Genomic DNA, 19,262 nt, shown 5'->3' on the forward strand with positions numbered 1-19,262 from the left:
TGTACAGTTGTGGTTTAAAGGGTATTGGCATGGTCGACCACTTTGGATTGATTTGGCATGGCATTTGGTGAGGCTGTTCTGGCACTTCTAAAGTTGAATTCAAACAACTAAGTGATCCCTTGAGTTCCATTAAAAGCCATCATTAGGTTGAGCTCTTTCTTCTGCTGAAAAGGTTGGCTGTGCCTGCAGAACTACCGTGTGATTTCCATCACCTTCAGCTTCAGTTTGTGCACAAATATGGCTTCCACATTGGACAGGCTTCTTCACCTGCATTGGCACTCCACTTTTGGAGGTTGCCACCAAACTCTGTGATGTAGAATAGTCAAAAATGACAAAGGCAATGGACCAAACAACTGAATAAACTGTAGCATGTCAATAAATCTTTTATTTTTTTCTTCAAAATTGTGTATTTCCAAAGATGAATCCTACTGACCTTCCCTGTGGCACTACAGAAGGTCAAAGAAGCAACTAAATACAAAACAGATGCTAAATGAAATTGGCTTAACAAATCACTTGATTCTCTACATTTCTGTTTCTTAGAATTATCTTCACGCCAAATTTTTAAAAATGTTGATCCATGAAATTAGATAATTTGTTGTGTTTGCACGATTACACTGTTTAGCTAGCAGTAAGAAAAGCTGAACATCTCTCATCCCTTTAAATGGATCTGCAGTGCAACAAATTGAGGTTAAGATAATTGTCCAAAAAAGATCAACAGTAAAAAAAATAAAAAACTCAACATAAACAGGAAGAAAACATTCAATTCGATCTCGTAAAGAATATTTTGATCATTTGAAATGTAATGAGTTACTCAGACCAGTTTGCACCGCAAAAAAGTGCTATAGTAGCATCATACCTCCAAGAGTCCTCAACCAATCAGATGTCTTGTTGTCTAACTATCTGTTGATTAATGACTAATGGAAGCCAGTGGATGGACACTTTGGTTTTAGCCACAGTTAGAAGAGCAGATGCTTGAGCAGCAGGGAGACATCCTAATGGAGAGGCATTTACGTGGCCTGAATTAACCAGAAGCTTGGCTAACAGTGGAGTCTGATCTGCATTATTCATCTCATTTGGCCCATAAATCATCCCGGGACATCAATGTTTAAGATGTAGTTACGGCCTTAACGAGCTGTTTTTGTGCCTGAAAGTGGGGCTGTTATTGGTTTCATTAGGAACAAACTGCCGCTGGCCACTGTTTTACTTGATTTTTATTCACCACTGCTCACTGTTACGCTGAACACATTATCACAAATCGCACTGCAGCAGTATGTGTTTCAGTAATCGTGTGAAGACTTGCTTTAAAAATCTCTATTAAAAAGATTTGAGCTCTCCCTGTCGCCTCTTTCATCCTCTTTCTCTTTGTCTCTTTCTGTCCCACAGTGCCAGTTTTGAACATTGTCCTAATTAATTCTTCAAAACAGCTGACAGTCAGCACTGATGGCTTTTGCAACAGAGTCCCATAAAATTATGAAATTGGCAGAGATTGGAAACACTTGATTTCTAAATGCAAATTATGTGAAGACAATGTTCCAGATAATCTTAAAAATGGTGAATAAGACCAACTGGAACGGTTCAGCAGACATAAAGGACACAGGAGGTTTGCATTGGGCCATGCTAAAATGTGTTGATGATGAAAATGAGGGTTGGTAAAGTCACGGTTGGGACTGGTAAAAAAAAGGTAAACCACTGCTAGAAAATTCTCAAGCCTTTTGTATCAGTTGTTCATAGAGAACCAAAAATAACATAAGCTCTACATTTCTAAATACACAAAGGATGCAAGGGCAAATTTAAAGCTCCTTGCTGCTTTAATTCAATTTAATTTGCCCATTTTTAGCTGTCTTTTATTCGGCAGAAATTACAAGTATTTATTTTTTATGTCGACAATTTGTCCCTCTCTTTTTTTTCCCACATTCTGATAATTTCCAAATTCCCACAGTTGTGTTTGTATCTGTGTTAATGTCAAGAATCAACTAATGGCTAAGTGGGATTTCCAATCATCAGAAATGCACGAGATCTTTTTCTAAGGTTCCTGAATCACAAAGATCAACATTATGTATGCTAAGAGAGCGAGGAGGCAATGACTGTTGAACTGTTCTTCATTCATTTGCCTTTGTGCAGAGTTCCACGTAGTCTATGAAATATTGTCTGTTTCATTACTCACTTGGCTAATGAAGGAGGGGGGACATTGGGGGCTCTCCTCCTTAAAGATCTCATAATGACAGGGACTCATACTGCTTTTGTGTCCAGCAGCTAGAAAATGACATTCTGCTTTGCTCATTAAAGAAGCCAGTGAGCTGGAAGGTATGTTCAGTCCTGTTCTTTCTTACCTGCTAAACAGCTCATCAGCTCGGCCAAAACTATCATTAGGACAAGAAGAAGGCTGTTAGACTGGAATGGAACATTTGCATAACGATAGAGTTGCAATGAAGCTAAAGCTCCGTCCATTTTTCTACCTCTTTTCATCTTTGCATATGGGAAAAGAAACACCCGGAGGATAACAGGGCGCAGTTCTTCTCATGGTTCCATTTGGTATTTTTATGTTTTAGAATAGAGATATGTCTTGGGAGATTAAAAGCCACAGAAAGCACAAATCCACTATTGGCTTCTAACTGTACTTGGTTTTATGGTATTAATAGCCAAAAAAAATCTTAGTTTTCAAATTTTCAAAATTGAAATTTAGTAATTAGTTTCTTTTAATTTTCATGACATTATTTAAATTATTTATTATTTCAATGCTGTCATTTAGTAATGCTTTCTTTTACTACCTTGTATCTATTTGGGTTATTATTGCTATTTCTGAATAATTTTGAAATAATTCAGAACTAATCATAGAAAATGAACTCAAAAGCTATTCAGCTGTTTACACTGATCAGAAATATTGTCTGCAGACCAAGAAGATAACAATAACATACAGCTTTAGGCGTTGACTTGATGTCCATTTCATCTTCTTAAGTGTGGTGCTGGTCGTTGATTATTTAAATGGATGTTGAACAGCAGGGAGAGTTTACCTCCATAATATTATGTTTATCTTTATTTTTTAGTAAAAGCAATACCATAGCACTTATTTAGCCAATCGTTAAGCATTACTTTAAAAGTTCGAGAACTAAGTCACCAACATTGGTATCTCACCCTTTAGTAACCAATTAAAGTGAATACTTTCAGACGGCAGCTTCCTCCTTTGATGCTGACTCAGTCAACTCAAAATTTTGTTTAGGCCTGCACATTTGTGATTGTCACATGCAGCGTTGTTTGTGCAGAGGCAGGAGGATGCCAATCGGGATGTGATGTGCCACAACCTCACTTTGTTTAGAAATGGTCTCAACAGAAACAATTTGCTCTATTTTGAACTAATCATTCTAAAATGTGCATCATGGACACTCAATCAGACTCCACTCTGCTATTTTTACTGCATTCTAACAATTTCAAGACACATAACCGGAGGCTTTAGTCATTTCAAAATCTTCCTCCATACGCGCAGCTCAGGTGTAACACTTTAATTTCCTGTGAAGGGCAGTGCCCGAGCTGCTCAGCAGAGCATCAAGCATTCATTACTTCATTACCTCATCACTGACGCCCACGCTAACAGGGAAGGTGTTGCACAGAGAATGATAATGAGTCAAAATCAGGTTAATAATGTCACATGATGCAGTCTGTAGCATTGACACCTTTGCCCTTGTCCTCGGCGAGCTTTGGGGGTTTCAAATACACCTGGCACCTTCGACCGTACAGGTCTTTTGTTTTACTTTGTGGTTGCATTGTCACAGATGCACTCGATAAGAAGCGCAATGAAAGCACAGAGGAAATGATATGTGGCCCCTGGGTCTCTAATCAATGAGGCAACTCCAGCAGAATAACCCACATTTAGATCAATGTGTGGCTGCGGTTCCAGTGCCGCAGCTCTTACAGACCTCTACGAGTAATTACTGCTCCTGCCCTCGCCAGTCTAATGAAGGAAATTTTTAAATGTCAATGAGTGCTGGTGGAAAGTCTTTTCTTTCAATTGATTTTCTGTAATGTGTTCCTCATGTGAGTCAGGCTGTGCAGACAAACCTCTACCATCTGAAAGGGTTTTTCAATCAGCGCGACAGTTCCGCTGTTCCACTTATGCAACGTGCATTATTTTCCATCAGGTTGCGCTTATCACCTGGCGTTGATTTGAGGCCTGAACGGGTGAATTAGTAATCAAGATCTGAATAGAAACGGGTGCTAATTAGCTATTTGTTTTACTTTCCACTAGAATTTTTACTCATTGTTTTTGGGCTTTCTGCCTTTTGTTAAACGCTCATACAAGGATAATAATGACATATGACGTGAGGCTTATACAGCGTAATGCTGCTGGTTGGGGCTTGATGAACCCCAGCTGGGTCGCCGTGTAAGACCTGAAAAACCAAACTGATGATCTTTCCCAGCACATCTGTAGGGTGCATCTTTCTTCTATTCAGCCTGGGTACACCAGTGACTACTTGGAACAGTCTGGTTGACAACCAAGATCAGGTTGGTGGCTACTGGAAAGAAAGCTGACAGCTCTTAAAGCAGCAATATGTAACTTTTTAACAAATGTCTATTATACAGTAGATTTTAACAGGGAGAATGGCATCTCTCTCTTGTCCAAGGCACGGCCTGATCAGCTGTTTACTGCAATATGTATCTTTGGCAGTGGGCCGAGGTCATCTGCCTAAAAGTGTGTATGGCCTTCAGTTGAAGAAACAAGTTAGACAGACTAAACAGTTTGCAAACTGGCTGTAAGACTAGATGAGTAATTTTTGTGCAAAATCTGGTATTATCACTGTACGTATCACTGTGGTCGTTCAGCTTCTCACAAAGCTTTGCCACCCTCTGCTTGTTAACAAATGCCTGTTGTTTGAGAGGGATAGGCGTAACAGAACCATGCATGTCCTACCACAGTAGTGCAGTTGCACTCAGAGACCTTCAGTAGGCGACAAAGCGCACTAAACCAAATTCCTACATTTTGTTGCTTAAATGACGGCAATGGGGGCAGGGAGGGATAGAAGTCCCTACTACATCTTACGAGAGGAACAACACAACAACCTACAGATTGAAATTCAAGTACATATCCCCAACGAAGCACACAGGGGTGCCAGTACAAATTAAAATAAGTAACCTTGATTATCTCCTCAAACTGACCTAATTATTTAGCTGCTCTTATAAAACCAAACTGCAAAATGTTGCATATCCAAAAAACTTAACAATTTAAATGTCTCTCAGCGGGCTTTAATGTGTGATAACACTAGAAAAATGAGACTCGCCTTATGTTAACAGGTTTCCTATCATGTTGGAATAAACTGGTTCTTTCCTGAAGACAGCAGTGAGAATATTGGACATTATTGTCTCGACTTGGAACTAGTGTTTGCAGCAAAACAGAAAAGGGCTTGTTAGTAAGGGGGAGACTGAGTGGAGGAAAAATCGATTTGATGCACGTTGTATGGTAGTCATTGAATGTAAAAACTGCAAAGCACAATGCTCTGCTCGTGTGCATCGATAGAGACTCCTTCTCTTTCAAATTGTGGACATGCCAGTGATTAAGCATGTTTTTTTTTTCAACTATTATTGAAGCAGGACACCCATTGTTTTTTCTCCAATGTCTCCATGGCTTTTTTTTTCCACATAACTGCTCTGCAATAGTCATTAGTGTTGCACCTGGCTATCTGCAACAGTTGCCCTAACATCTTGTTGTGTGATGAATTCATACCTTGCTCATGATTTGTGGCACAAGCTTTGTCAGCCTTCTGCCATCATTAGCCCTCTGTGAGCCTCCATCATCCTGCTGTTCAACTCTTTGACTTCAGTTTTAAGGAGCAGATCTGAGGCTGTTAGTCCTCTGCAATAGCCCTCCTGTGTCTCGGGTTCACTGCTGCCTTGTGTAAGGTGTGATGGAGTGTGTCATTACTGTAGCCTCCCTGCACTGAGCTCAGCGGGGTCCCACCCACCTCATGCGGGCAGGCGCCCCGGCTCCGGGCCCCAGATGGCAGTGAGGCAGAGGAGGAGGACAGGAGGAGCTTCCTGCGACAAGGAGACCCAGGGGACACACACATACAGACATGATTGTACACACACACACACAGTCTTACCAGCCTCTCCATCTCCTATTTTTTTTCTCTTTCTTGAATATATCTGCAGCTACATTAGACGTGTCTTATCAGAAAAGGACAGATGCTTCTACCAACAGATAAGGTCATTGTTGAGGTGAAGTAATTACAGAGATCTTAGACAAGAGGAAGCAGGCGTACTGTTCCTTTGGGAATTAGGTGACACAGCCAGATTAGACTCTATCTTCATCTACATATGTAGGTAACACCAGTCCTATCCCTGCACCAAGCTGGGGGAAAAGGGAATTTGGGTCATTTTATCCATTAAATGTGATATATCTGCCTTCTTGTGTCAATGTGCTCTAGTTTCAGGTAACCGTTTATTCTCCTTTTTAAAGCTATGCTCTAGTTCTTATCTATATGTTTTTTTTTTCTTATTTTGAATCTTCTGCATCTAGCTTTGTCAAAGTCTTAAAAAAAGAACCACATGCTCATGGGGTAAAAAATTATTTCCTGCCCATATTTTATCAATTTCTACTCCCATATAAAAGACGTCTTAGAGTGGGTTTAACAACACATGGGAATATTGACTCAAATCACAGGTCTGCCATTTCAGAGCATAATGCTGGCATCTTTCATCAACCGTAGGTGGCAGAGCTCCAGTTTGAGTGGAGCTGGTACAGTCCGATTCGTTCCCAGCACTTAAGAGGTATGAGAGAGACTGGCAGATGCCCTTTTCGAAAGTAGATGCAGCAAAGCTGCAGTGACAGATGCCTGAATGTGAGCTACAGTTGTGCTTCATCTCAAACCAAGACGGTGGCTAGAAAGCACCCGAACGAAACATTTAACATTTCTTCAACACAATTATCTTCACACCAACAAGGAGAAAAAGTGCAACTAAAATAAAAGTTCCTCATTATTTTCTTTATTTTTGGGCCTTTTGCATTTATTCAGACAGGACAGTGGACAGAGTAGGACATTGGAAGAGGGAGAGAGAGAGAGGGGAATGACATGCAGGAAAGGAGCCACAGGTCAGACTCGAACCCGGGCCCCTGCTTGGAGGACTAGCCTCCATACATGGGGCACGATCTAAACCGCTAGGCCATTAGCGACCCGCGGCCTTTTAACAAACTCTCTTTATCTGCTCTTTAACTTCTCTTACATTGTACTGTACATGACAGGGCAAAAAAGGTACCTAAGGTTTTTTAATTGTAAACGACTGAAGCCTTTTCTTTATCCGACCCTGGCCTCAATTTCAAACTCAGCTCGGATCTACCACTGCACAAGATGAACCTCTTCTTGTATTATTTTAGCCTTATGCAGGCATAATACAGTATAAACAGTACATTAGCATAAGGAAAGTGCTGAACAGTAGCTCTCACTGTACAGTACAGCAGAGTAGAAATTCACATGTTAATGAGGCAGAATTGATATCCAATCTCAGTAAATGGGCTGTAACTGAGAAAGGCCCAATTATTATAACTACATTAGAATCACTGTGGCATAACTTGTGTGGACAAAGGAAAAGACTTGTCGTGGTCATTCTTGTACATTGCGTTCACTTTATATCTTACTTTAGTTCTGTCCTCATCCGTACCCGGTACCTTGTGCGTTTTTTGTATTTTATACTCCATGGTGGTACCATGATGAATGTTTAAGCTCGGCTGGCACAGCTCAGAGGCACCATGATACAGACATTTACTGCGGGCGCTGAGACAGAAGTAAAGTCAAAGCAAGTTTGTGTTTACACTCTGATATCCCACGCAGTGTTTCAATGGGCTCACAACAGTATCTGACACAGCTTGAGATCTTAAAGAAGACAAAAAACAAAATCCCCCTGAAACATTACAACATAAGGAAGAAGAAGGCTCCTTTAAGAGAGTAGAACAAGCAAAGCTATCTCCAAGAAATTATGTTTGTTCTCTGCTAAATGGCTTTTTTTTATAATCGTTTTTTTTGGAGGAAACATTACTCTTTTGCATATTACATGCCCTGGCAACACATTTCTTTTCTTTCTGGTTGTCAAATGTTTTTAAGTTGTGCAGTAAAGTAAAGAGTTGAGGGAGCTTGTAAATGTTGCTTTTCATAGTGCAGGACCAGGACCAACACTCTACAGCTACTTAGAGCAAGCGTCAACCTCCGGTCTTGGAACGATGAAGTCAATGTGGAACTGCAAGATCCTGCAGTTCGTCAAGTGTCCGCTTGAGGCTGGGTCCAGGAACACCAGAAGTCACATACACATGACCTGCAAAAAAGCAGTTTTTACAGTATAAATAAACATGTTTACAGTCTAGTACAAAAAACTAAATAGGTCTGATTAGTTATTGTCATCACTGGCACACACTGTACAGGGGTGAATGGCTTTGTTTTGATTTTGACGATACGTGTTATCAATAGTTAGGCACGTAGCTGAAATGATTGACAGGTGGGCACGGTGTGACGGTTCGTTAAGAGGCTTAAAACCCGCCTCTAACCTGTTGTTAGGTTGACTGATAGTTAGGCTGAGACAGGATTTCCAACATGGCGGCTGCTGCCGAAGAGCCTCCGAAGCCCACTGAAGTAACAGGTTGTTGACGTCACTCAGGCCTCATCCGTTAATATTTACAGTCTGTGGTTTAGATCAGTTTAGATTTTAGCCACATGTAGCTCATTAGGGACTAATTGTGGCTCTTTTATGTCCTACTTGGAAAAAAAATCCAAAGTACTTATTTAAAGGCTTTATATGCGATTTTTTGATCCAGCAGATGTCGCCCTTGAGCACCAGCATGAAACCAAAACAACTCGCGGTGCATTGTGGGTTAGCATGCTAATGCTAGCAATCTTTATTACGCTCGTATCTTCACACTGCATGTCAATTTACCCGAAATAACCGTGATCTAGAAACACAGTTAAGCAGTGAGTACAGTATGTTATTCTTCTTTTCTCTATTCCCTCAATTAAACAACTTTTATTCGCGAGGGGAGGAGTCAACAAACAGAAGATATGACTCGGAAAACTCGGAAAACATCACAGACCGTGGGACTCGGGTGTTACACCCATTGTAGACAGGCATTACTCACAGAGTTATTTTCAGAGGATATACTTGATTTCTATTATATTTAAGTGTGAAAATTTGCATATAAAGCCTTTAAAAAAGTCATAACGCTGTGTTTCCCACACATATTTTAGGAAAGAAAGAGGTTTTTTGATTGGGGCTCTTGCAGAAATATGTTTTTATAAGTCTGACAAGGCTGAGTACCACTGGTTTAGATGTATTCTACAATACACCTTGGGGAAACCATTATGATTTGGGGTAAATTCAACAATAAAAGACAATCGATTAACCCTAACCTTTTACTTTGATCCTGCTGCGGCATTAAAGAGACAGCTCATTTGTTTCTCACTTTGTTACCAAGTCCAATCAATATATAGTCAGTGGAAACTTTGTTTTAGTATGAATATTTAAAGACACTGCAAATGAGGTAATTAAAACCTCTCCCAGCTATGACAATAAAAACTGCAATTCCAGGCTGTGTTACATTTTTTTTTGTCCTTGTTGTTGATGTTTTTTTTATGCCTGTACTTTATGAAGAGAATTTCTCATAGAACAGGTTGATGGCAGATTGATGGTTACTATGCCAGCTTAAGGTGGGAGGGTAGTAAATCAGTCAGAGATAGTCTAGCGGATGTGAGATTATTTATTGAGCTTTTAAAATGATAGATGAAGATGCCGTTTTTGCTGGGAAATTGGAAACATGATGATTTGATACAGATATAGATGAATGTAACTGACAAAATAAAGGTGAGACATTGTTGTGAAGTCACCTTTGGATACTGAAATGGAGGGGAAAAACTCACAAACAGGCAAACAACAGTGAAATCCTTAAACATCAGTTTCTATAGACTATGTGATGAATAAAAAAAACATGATCAGGAGACCAGGAAAGGGTTCATTAATGTCGTCTTCTAAAGCTCAACAGTGACCCACTTTTTGGCAGCTCTTGCTCCGGAAGTAATTTCCCTCTTGAAATCCTCCGTTGACATTGCAGAAAATCCTCACATCAATATTTTTAATCCTGTTACCAAGCCAACCAGCTACTTGAATACTCGTGACGATTAAACATTTGATTTGATTTGGTCCAACAAAAAAATAAAAATAAAATGGAAAACCGATAAAGAAGGCAAAGGTACAATGTTTCTACTTAATTTTTTTCCGTAAATGACATTCTTTCTACTTTAATCTTTATCGTATATCGTTAATAATAGCAGCAAAATTCCACCAGGGAGTTAAACATTTCCATGGTAACAGAGGACTTCACCAGTCAGAGACATTCCTGTGATGCTCCAGGATTGTGGGCAGTTTAGTAATTATCTCAGAGATCAGGAATAAAACATATATTTCTTAAAAGGAGGTTGATATCATACGAACTTGTGTCTTCCACAGGAGCATATACCATCACTTCACATTAAGTTAGCTCGTGGTAAGTCTACCTTGGATGGTTAAGACATTATGGCTAATAATCAAATCTGCTGTGGGGAAAATGGACGGGATTTTTACTTCTGGAACCACACTGTTGAGCTCTACAAGCCTAGCATAAAGTCTAATGCCGAGGTCAGACTACATGATCTATTGTTACGCAGGTCAAAGTGTCAGATAAGATGATCATAGAGCCGTATTTGTTGTGACTCAAACGACAGTCATGTCAGACTGCACTGTGACACCTGACCAATCATCACGACCGACCTAATGAAGTTTAAAGGAAGAGGGGCTGGGCTAGGTGACACCTCCAAAGAAGCTTTTGTGAAACGCATTAAAGATGTTCATGCCCTGCCTAAATAAAATGAGTACACATATCTATAAATAAATTATTTTGTGACTTTCTCTTAAGTGGCGGGAGGTCATGTCTGGGTGGCGGCCACCACACAAAACGAATGATAGGGGTAACACTGGTTTGGTATCAAATCCCTCCACAAACCTTTTTACCTTAAACAGCATGCAGGACAGTATTTTTATTTTGGTTTCCTGACCAAACTGCTTTGGCAATCTACCTCCTATACCTCCAGTAATGCGACACATCCCAGCTCACTCGTGCTTTTGGCTGAGGATAAACAGAGAGCTTTGAGAATTGTGTCCCGCGGTGAGGGGACTGATTCAAAGGGGACATCAACTCTCGATTTCTTACTTCTGTCTCCCTGGCAGTGAAAAGTCACAAACATGACAGAAAGTGTCTCAAACTCAATGAGTGGAAAATTGGAAGTGCTCTGTAGTCTTTTCAGAGTGGCCGACAGATATTGGCAGAGGAAAAAATGAAGGCTGTGATTGAGATTGTTCTTTTGAACGGGAGCTGTGACGGCTGCCAAAGACCCAAATATTGCGTCTCACTCTTGAAGATGAAAGCTGTTGGTTTAAGAATTTTCTGACTTGTAATCCTTAAGATAGACGGACACAGCTTTTGATAGTGTTTTTTTTTTGGTGTTTATTAAGGCTTATTAATGTATTTTCTCTTATCACAGGCTTAAGATGAAATATGGGAAACAGTCAGCCAGTGTAGCTCACATACTGACAACTAGATGAAATGTAGTTTATTCAATTCAGTCTGTAAATCGGTGGAAACGAGGTGGCCTGGCAGCTTATTGAAGTGGACTGTCAACAAAATATGTGTTATGTACTCAGTTGTGGATTTATGCAGTGTCTAGCAGACAGAGCTTCCACTGCTCGAGCCGGCCATAATGCACCACTTTCCACATCTCGTGGTTTTTCTCTTTGCTACATCCTCGCCATTCGGATGAATGATGGCCCAGTCTCTTCACACCTGCCTGGGTCTTTCTTCTGTTTCAAGATGTGGGTCTCTCTTCTTTCTCTCTCTCTCTCTCTCACTCACATCCACACAGACAATGATGAAGGTTAAGAGGTGCTGTGTGGAAGTGGAGCACTGCTGCCCCATTTTGCTGGTTATGGATGAAGTGATAGCTCTGGTTCATCTGGCTCCACTGTATCATGCAAGACACTTCACATCCAACTAGCTTTTATTGATTAGCATTACCTTTCTAAGGTGCAGTTAGTTTATGCTTAAGGACAGCTGAGAACCACTGCTTTTTCCACATACTATTTTGGATTTCAGCCTTGGTATATTTGGCATCGACCTTGTTTACTGGTCAACTAGTACTGTAATGTGCAATACTACAGAAGGATCATTTTGTGCACAGAAAAGACTCCTTATGTCTTAAATATAACAGACACAACAGACTGTGGCTCAGTTGGTAGAGTCGGTCGTCTCTCAACTGGAAGGTCGGGGTTCGATCCCCAGCTCCTGCAGCAACATGTCCAATGTGTCCTTGGGCAAGACACTTAACCCCGAATTGCTCCCGCTGCTTTGTCGGTTGCTTATGAATGTGTATGAATGGGATTAGTTACTTCTGATGGTCTCACTACATAGCAACCTCTACCATCAGTGTGTGAATGTGTAGGTGTGACCTGCTGTGTAAATGCGCTTTGAGCAGTCAGAAGACTAGAGAAGCGCCAGAAAAGCGCAAGTCCATTTACAATATCTTATTTGTTTATTTAAGCTCTTCTTTAAACATTATAACAAATATTCAAATGTGTTCAAATCCAAATTCAGATATTGTGAGTTATGTAACTGGAAGCTTTTCTGATATTGGCTTTTAATTGGCCGTGGTAATGGTTGTAATACATTCTACAAACTCATCAGAAGAACAGGTACATGCATGCTATTTGGCTGTTTGCATGGTGTGCAAATTATTTATTATGTTTGCTTTTAGGAGTGACAGCTGCAGGTGTTGTGTGTCATCTGAAGCCTTCTATTTTTCAACTGCATGAGTTCATGATCAGGCGGTTGTTGAACGATTTTAAATTCCTGATGTGGGTGTTGAGCGTCCCTGGAGGGAATGTAGCTTCACAAAAATACAAAACTTACTAACGCTTCAGATTCATCAATCACCATTGCATAGCTTTTGAGAACAAATATAGACATTTCAGCTAATGCTGCATGTGTGCTTTAACTGCTCACTATAAAAAGGATGTGAAAGCATTTTAACTCAGTATTCAGTGACCAATGAAAATTTGTGAATTTCATATGCAAGGGTTTATGCATCCTATTCTGATTCTGATGACTCACACATTTAAAGGTGTTGGGCCGTTACATCCTGTGTTATTTAAAAAAGAACAGCTTTGACAAAGTGCCAAATAAGACTGAATGATGAATAATCCCTGTCAACACAAATCTCAGTGACAAATGCATGGCATTGCAGGTAACTGCTCCGTGACAAAATGTTTCTTTTGCTGGTTGAGTGCTTTAAATGTGAACTAACAGCAGCAGGAAATGCTCAATTTGTATAACCTTTCATGCATAGGTGGGCAATTTGAAAGCAACTGAGGGATCGTGGACTCCAGTGTTGAAACTGTGAAATCTCATTATTGTTTACTGCTGAAATTCAAAGGCTATTGCTAAAAATTCTGACGGCTACGATTAGATCTTCTAAATATTTGGGGGTTATAATTTCAAGGGGTTCTTTAACAACTTACAGACAGAAAAACAACTTGGACAGAAATCTAGTATTTGTGGGACTATGTTTGTTTTAAGATCATGTAAGTATTTTTGGGCCTGTAAATTTCCATTAATATTATTTTCATCTCTGGTGTGTCACTAGCAATTACTCATTGAATCCTGCACCATGGTGATAGAAAAGTGCTGCTAATGATGCTGTAAAGTACGCCGACTTATCATGTCATCCATAATGAGCTGTTGATGGCTGCAGTCTGTGGTGTCAGGACATGTAAATATGCCTCGGAGCACATCTCTTTCCTGCTCGGCATTCATTTCTATCCAAAGTTCCCTGCATGGACACCACCGCTGAGCAGCTGACGAGGGGGGGGGGGGGGGGGGGGGGGGGGGAAGGTGAGGGATGCAGAGACACAAAGGTTGAGGGAGACAAAGTATAATCGTATGACCTCCACATTCTCTTTAACAGTGACAGCTCACCCAGCAGGTGGGGATTCAGACAGAGGCCTGAACAGCATTGAAGCCCCGCAGCATCCACAGATTTGCATGGAAAAGCACAAAACATATAGAGCCACCCCCTGATTATCGAGAATTCAAATCATCAGTCAAAAAAGACCCAACTTCACTTTCCGTAAGGCAGTCCAATAATCTTACTTTTATTATTAGATCTATCTATGCAGGATATGTTCCCTTCATGCATGAAATGAATCTGCTAAGTAGAAGATTTGATTTGATATGATGTTCATATTTTTTGTAATGGCAGGCCGAGTTTTCAGAGTTTTGACTTGTTACATTTGTTAGAAACAATGCAGAGGCACAGGTTGAGGGGAATCATTTCTTACAGTGAATTTCTTTAGAATTCTGGCAGTTTCAGTGTTCAATCAACCAAATCAATCACTTCATACATGCAACATCTTTTAAGGTATATTTCTGGCCCTTTTAATGCCTTTATTTGACAGAAAGGACAGTGGATAGATTGAGTCGCAAACCGTGGAGAGAGAGATCGGGGAATGACATGTGGGGAAGGAGCTACAGGTGGGATTCAAACCCGGGCGGCTCGCTCGGAGGAGAAGATTGATTTGCGATGTCGCGGCAAAGAACTACACCTACCACAATCATAGTGTAACAGCGACATCTCTGAACTCCCTGTTACCATAGCAATGTTTCCAGCCCCTCTGCACCATATGCGAACGGATCATTTTGCTAGCAGCCAACTGGTTGGTTAGCAAACAAGAAATGTACTAATAACCTTGTTATGCCGCACTGAATGTAATTTATATATTCACACAAGAAACTACAAGATAGTACAACACTTGTACTAACAATATGAACACTTTAACAATGACAACAGTTACATTCAGGAAGAAGTGATATCATTTGCAATGGATTGTGGGATTGGTAGTTTGTCAACTCAGGAAGAGAATTATGTACACAGTCTTGTGCATTTGCCCTTGTCTCCGCTTTGAATGCCGTTTTGGCGCAGAATAAATGTTTTAGAGTCAGGAGTATTGGGGTAGCTGGTTATCTTGGTTCCAGGCTTCAATCTCTTGATAGAAGGATTTTATGAAATGACAATGGAGGATTTGAATGGGGAAATTTACTTTTGGAACCAGAGCAGCCGAAAAAGTGGGTCACTGTTGAGCTCTATGGCCTGCGTACATGGGACGTGCGTTCACATATGCAACATTAAGACAAAATGACCTGCGTTGAATTAAAACTTGAAGCCAGACAAAAGCATCAATGGACTTCAATATCTTAATTTATATTTTTTTGTATAACATGTTAGCAAACAAGAAATAGGCTTTGAAGCAGAAGCACTGACCCTAACTCAACTCGTGACATAACTCCATTTCTCTTCAGAACCATGATTTATGTCTGCTTTGTGCAAGACAGGTTGCTTGTGTGTTCAGGTCATGCCTCCTTGGTGTTTATTTGAAGGAGAGCCATCAGCAGTCAACAGTGTCTTCTGGCAAATGAAAGCAAACGCTGCCCGGCACTGTGAAAGCTGCAGAGCTGCACGGATTAGCAGCATAAGCTACGTTTGACTCCTTCACACAGAGTAGTTTAGCACCGTGTGAATGACAAAAATAACACCTAATTGCTCAGTAGGTTTAACTCAGATACATAGGATGTGATTTACAGTAGAGGATTTAAATGATTAATAAATGGCCGTTCACTTTTGCAGCTGCTTGAAAATGTTACTTTATGGCTTCAATATTTGGGAAACCACCACTACAATTTATAGGAAAAAGAAGAAATTGCATGATAATTTACTGCCTCCTTACATTAATGATGCCTTACAATTGTGACTAATACTATTTTAAGGACTTTTGGCTTTTAAGTTGTTGTAGTATATGTAGCAATTCCCCTGTCAGAGATCAAAGCTTCCACTGGAGCTGAAATAGAAGACAAGAGAGAAATCAGCTCTCTACTCTGAGTGTTTCTCTCTGCATGTGCTCATGGAGTGAAGAGGAGAAGGAGCAGGAGGAGGGAAAACCCTGACAAATTGTTCCCTGACATCCTCACACCGGCCCATCTGAGCTCACTAGCATCGTTAAGCCCACCTTAGTGCAGGAAAAACTGGTGCTGAACGACGCTGAGGATGTTTGCCTTGATAATGCCAAAGTCTGTTTGTGTCAGGCGTCGGGCAGTTAATCCAGCCTATGTCCCACGTCCAGATATCAATAGCGTGTTAGAGAGCCGTGGGGCGAGACAGGCTGTCATGCTTGAGGAGAGCAGCCATGCTCCTCGTTCTCTGCTTCTCATGAAGGGCGTGGGAGGGAGGCGAGGGAGGGAAGGAGGGAGGGAGAGGACATGCACACGGTTGGTTGGATTTACTCCGACATTCAGCTATATTGGATCAGTGTTTCTGCCAGACCAGGACTAAAAGAGAATGTGTGTGTGTGTGTGTGTGTGTCGTTATTATAACCAAACATTTTTGGTTTCTTGTTGGCAGGATTTACGAGCGGGTGATAGACCCTCCTCAGATGGAACTCACCCCAGGCAGTGGAGTGTGGCTGGGCCAGCACAGCCACAAGCATGGCCTGTTTAAGGTAAGACTTCAGAGATGATACACACACACACACACACACACACACACACACACACACACACACACACACACACACTTCATGTCAGTGTTGTGCCTGAACAATGCTAAATAAGCACATTCATTGAACATGTTTTTGTTGAACTATCGCGTCATGAGTGAAACGTGAGCGTAGTTCACTCTGGAGACAGTGAACGATCGCTCATGTTTAAATATTGTGTGCTGAACACGGATTGACAGCCCCAGGTATTCATCCAACATGGCTACAGACGTAGAAAACTTCCCATGGCTGAATGTAGTATATTAACACTTCTGGTGTGCTTTTCTAAAATAAAAGCACAACTTGTTTGTTTTTTTTAATCTATGATGAGAATACCTGTGTTTTTACACAACTCTTATAGTCTGACTTTGTTTCCTGTTAAACAGCCTAAAATATACCGGCTCCTCAGACTACACCCGGAGGTTAAAGTGAGCTAACCTGTTTTTTTACCCCGGATATATTCTGTGCTTGTCCAGTTTGTAACCTGGGGTACAAAACAGGTGAGGCAATTTGAAACAACGGCATAAATGACTTGGCATAGGTGATGGGTATTCCTGAAACAGAAAGATACAATTGTGTAGTGGGAGAATCTGCAGATTTGCGCCGGCTTTGTGTACTCATAATGAAGACATTGAAACCCACCGCATGGCAAATTGTGAGTTTGCATTATATAAATACTCAACTTTCCTTGACTTGACTTGAACTGGTATAATTGGCCATATTTGCAGTAGACTCGTGTGTGGGAAGAAAGCCAAGCAGGGAAACACAAGAAAGACGTTCTGCAGGTTTACAGAGGAGCAGCAAAAAGCTCAGTGTTTGCTTTGAAACACTTATTGCCTCAGCCCGTTAACGCACAGCGGATTTTTAATCACTGCTCATTTTCTCCGACTCCTGCATGCACTCACAGCAGGAAGGGTACGCGTTTGAGAGTCACCAAGACATGCACATGCTCTTGATATTCCCACCTCTCCTGCCCACCTGCAAAGCAATCAATGGGTGCTTTCATTTATTTTTCCCTGTCACACATTGATTAGCAACCAGACCCTCCTGTGGTGTGTATTATTTCACCTCCTTGTGCTTTGACACTATCGCTACTGCAACCAAGCCCTCCGCTGCTGCTCCTCCCTCCTCCTTCGCCCGTCTCTTGCATCGAGGCTTCAAGGAGCTCCTTCTTCTGGAGTGAAAGCTCTGGTCTTCAAAAGAAGCAGCTTTATCATCCAGTTCCCCTACCCGCAGTGGAGTCTGTCTTCCCTCCATGTGCAGGGAGTTTAAAAGTGTTTGTCAGCAGCAGAGGCAGATGGTGTGGAGGCTCACAGGCCTGTGTGATGTGACAGAGGAGATGAGGAGAATCCTCCCTTTAGGTTTGCACTGGGATGAGTTGGCATGTTATCTGACTGGTGCACTTGTAACACCTTGAATCATGGACCTGTTGCTCAGAGTTTCAGATGAGCCACTTTGAGCTTGAATATCCTCATTACCCACTCCCATGAATGCATATTTATGAGACAACTGTTCAATAACAATTAAGTAGCTGTAGCTATGTCTTGGCAAACGTTCTCGAGGCATATTGTGCAGAGGGCTTTCGACACACATGCACACGTGAATATAGACAAAAACAGAAAAAATAAACGGATACGGATAAGATTAAAAAAAATACTGCATCTATTGCACTATTTTAAAAAACTGCAGCGATTTTCTTGCAGGTAGTATTCACTATCCTGCTGCATAATAAGCAGAAACAGAAGTAGTTTGGTCCCATGTGTGCAGTGGTTTGCATTATCTGTGATGCATTAGGCTTTAGCTGAATTAGCATAAGGAGCTGCATAGCCCTGTTTCTTCCTAAGCAAGCACATGCAGACTTAAACTTGCCCACTGGAGCTAACAATCACGGCTTTCAAAGCAAGCAAATGCTCAATTTTAAAACTTGTATTAGTTAGGACACTGGCAGCAGCTTTTACCATCAGTGTGGTTTACTGCTTCCTGCTTGGTGCTGGACTTAGCATTGCTAATAGTTTTTCGACCATTTTTAAGCTATTGAATTTTAGATTTAGCTTGAGCCAATACCGTAATGCCCTGTTTATTTTATCAAAGTATCCTGACAAGACAAAAGACGAAGTTAAAGACAGCTCAAACTGTTTTTGACCACCTTACCAAGCATTCAAGCTGACAGACCTTTCCACAACTTAATTAGCTTACACTTTGGTCATGTCTTATTCCGTTTTCTGAAAAGGAGAAAAAGATAAGAAAAAAAAACCTTGTGTCCAATGTTTCCACCCCACTCCTTTTTGATTCCCTTCACATCTTTTCACCTGCGCCCCACTTTAACCTGCTGAAGAGGAGGGGGTAATCGGAGCCTGCTCATTTTCTCTCATGGCCAAAAGTACAGCGGGTGAAGAGCTTATTGGGAAGATGAGAAAAGAATAAAGACATAATAGATGAATCAAAATGAAAAAAACAGCCTAGAGCTAAAAGTAACACTGCAGATTGGAGGTATAATGCAGCACCTTTAATCATTCCCATTCAGACCCAGGAGCAGGGTAATGATAAGATGAGCTAACAAGGCCTGTAAATAAAACATAGAGAGCTCTCACAGTGGCTGGAGACGCTCCTCTCTTTGTGCCGCC

At 41.0% G+C, this 19,262-nt stretch overlaps 1 protein-coding gene across 1 annotated transcript in view; it reads left to right on the forward strand.

Moving 5' to 3' along the window:
* The window catches only part of LOC132991998 (protein kinase C-binding protein NELL1-like), a 259,382-nt gene that overhangs the window by 61,595 nt on the left and 178,525 nt on the right, over positions 1-19,262 (forward strand). Inside the window, exon 5 of the mRNA XM_061061100.1 lies at positions 16,506-16,602. Coding sequence (XP_060917083.1) covers positions 16,506-16,602 — 97 coding nt within the window. The remainder of the gene's footprint in view (positions 1-16,505; positions 16,603-19,262) is intronic.

Source organism: Labrus mixtus, chromosome 1 (genome assembly GCF_963584025.1).
Source record: "Labrus mixtus chromosome 1, fLabMix1.1, whole genome shotgun sequence".
Taxonomy (NCBI): Eukaryota; Metazoa; Chordata; class Actinopteri; order Labriformes; family Labridae; genus Labrus; species Labrus mixtus.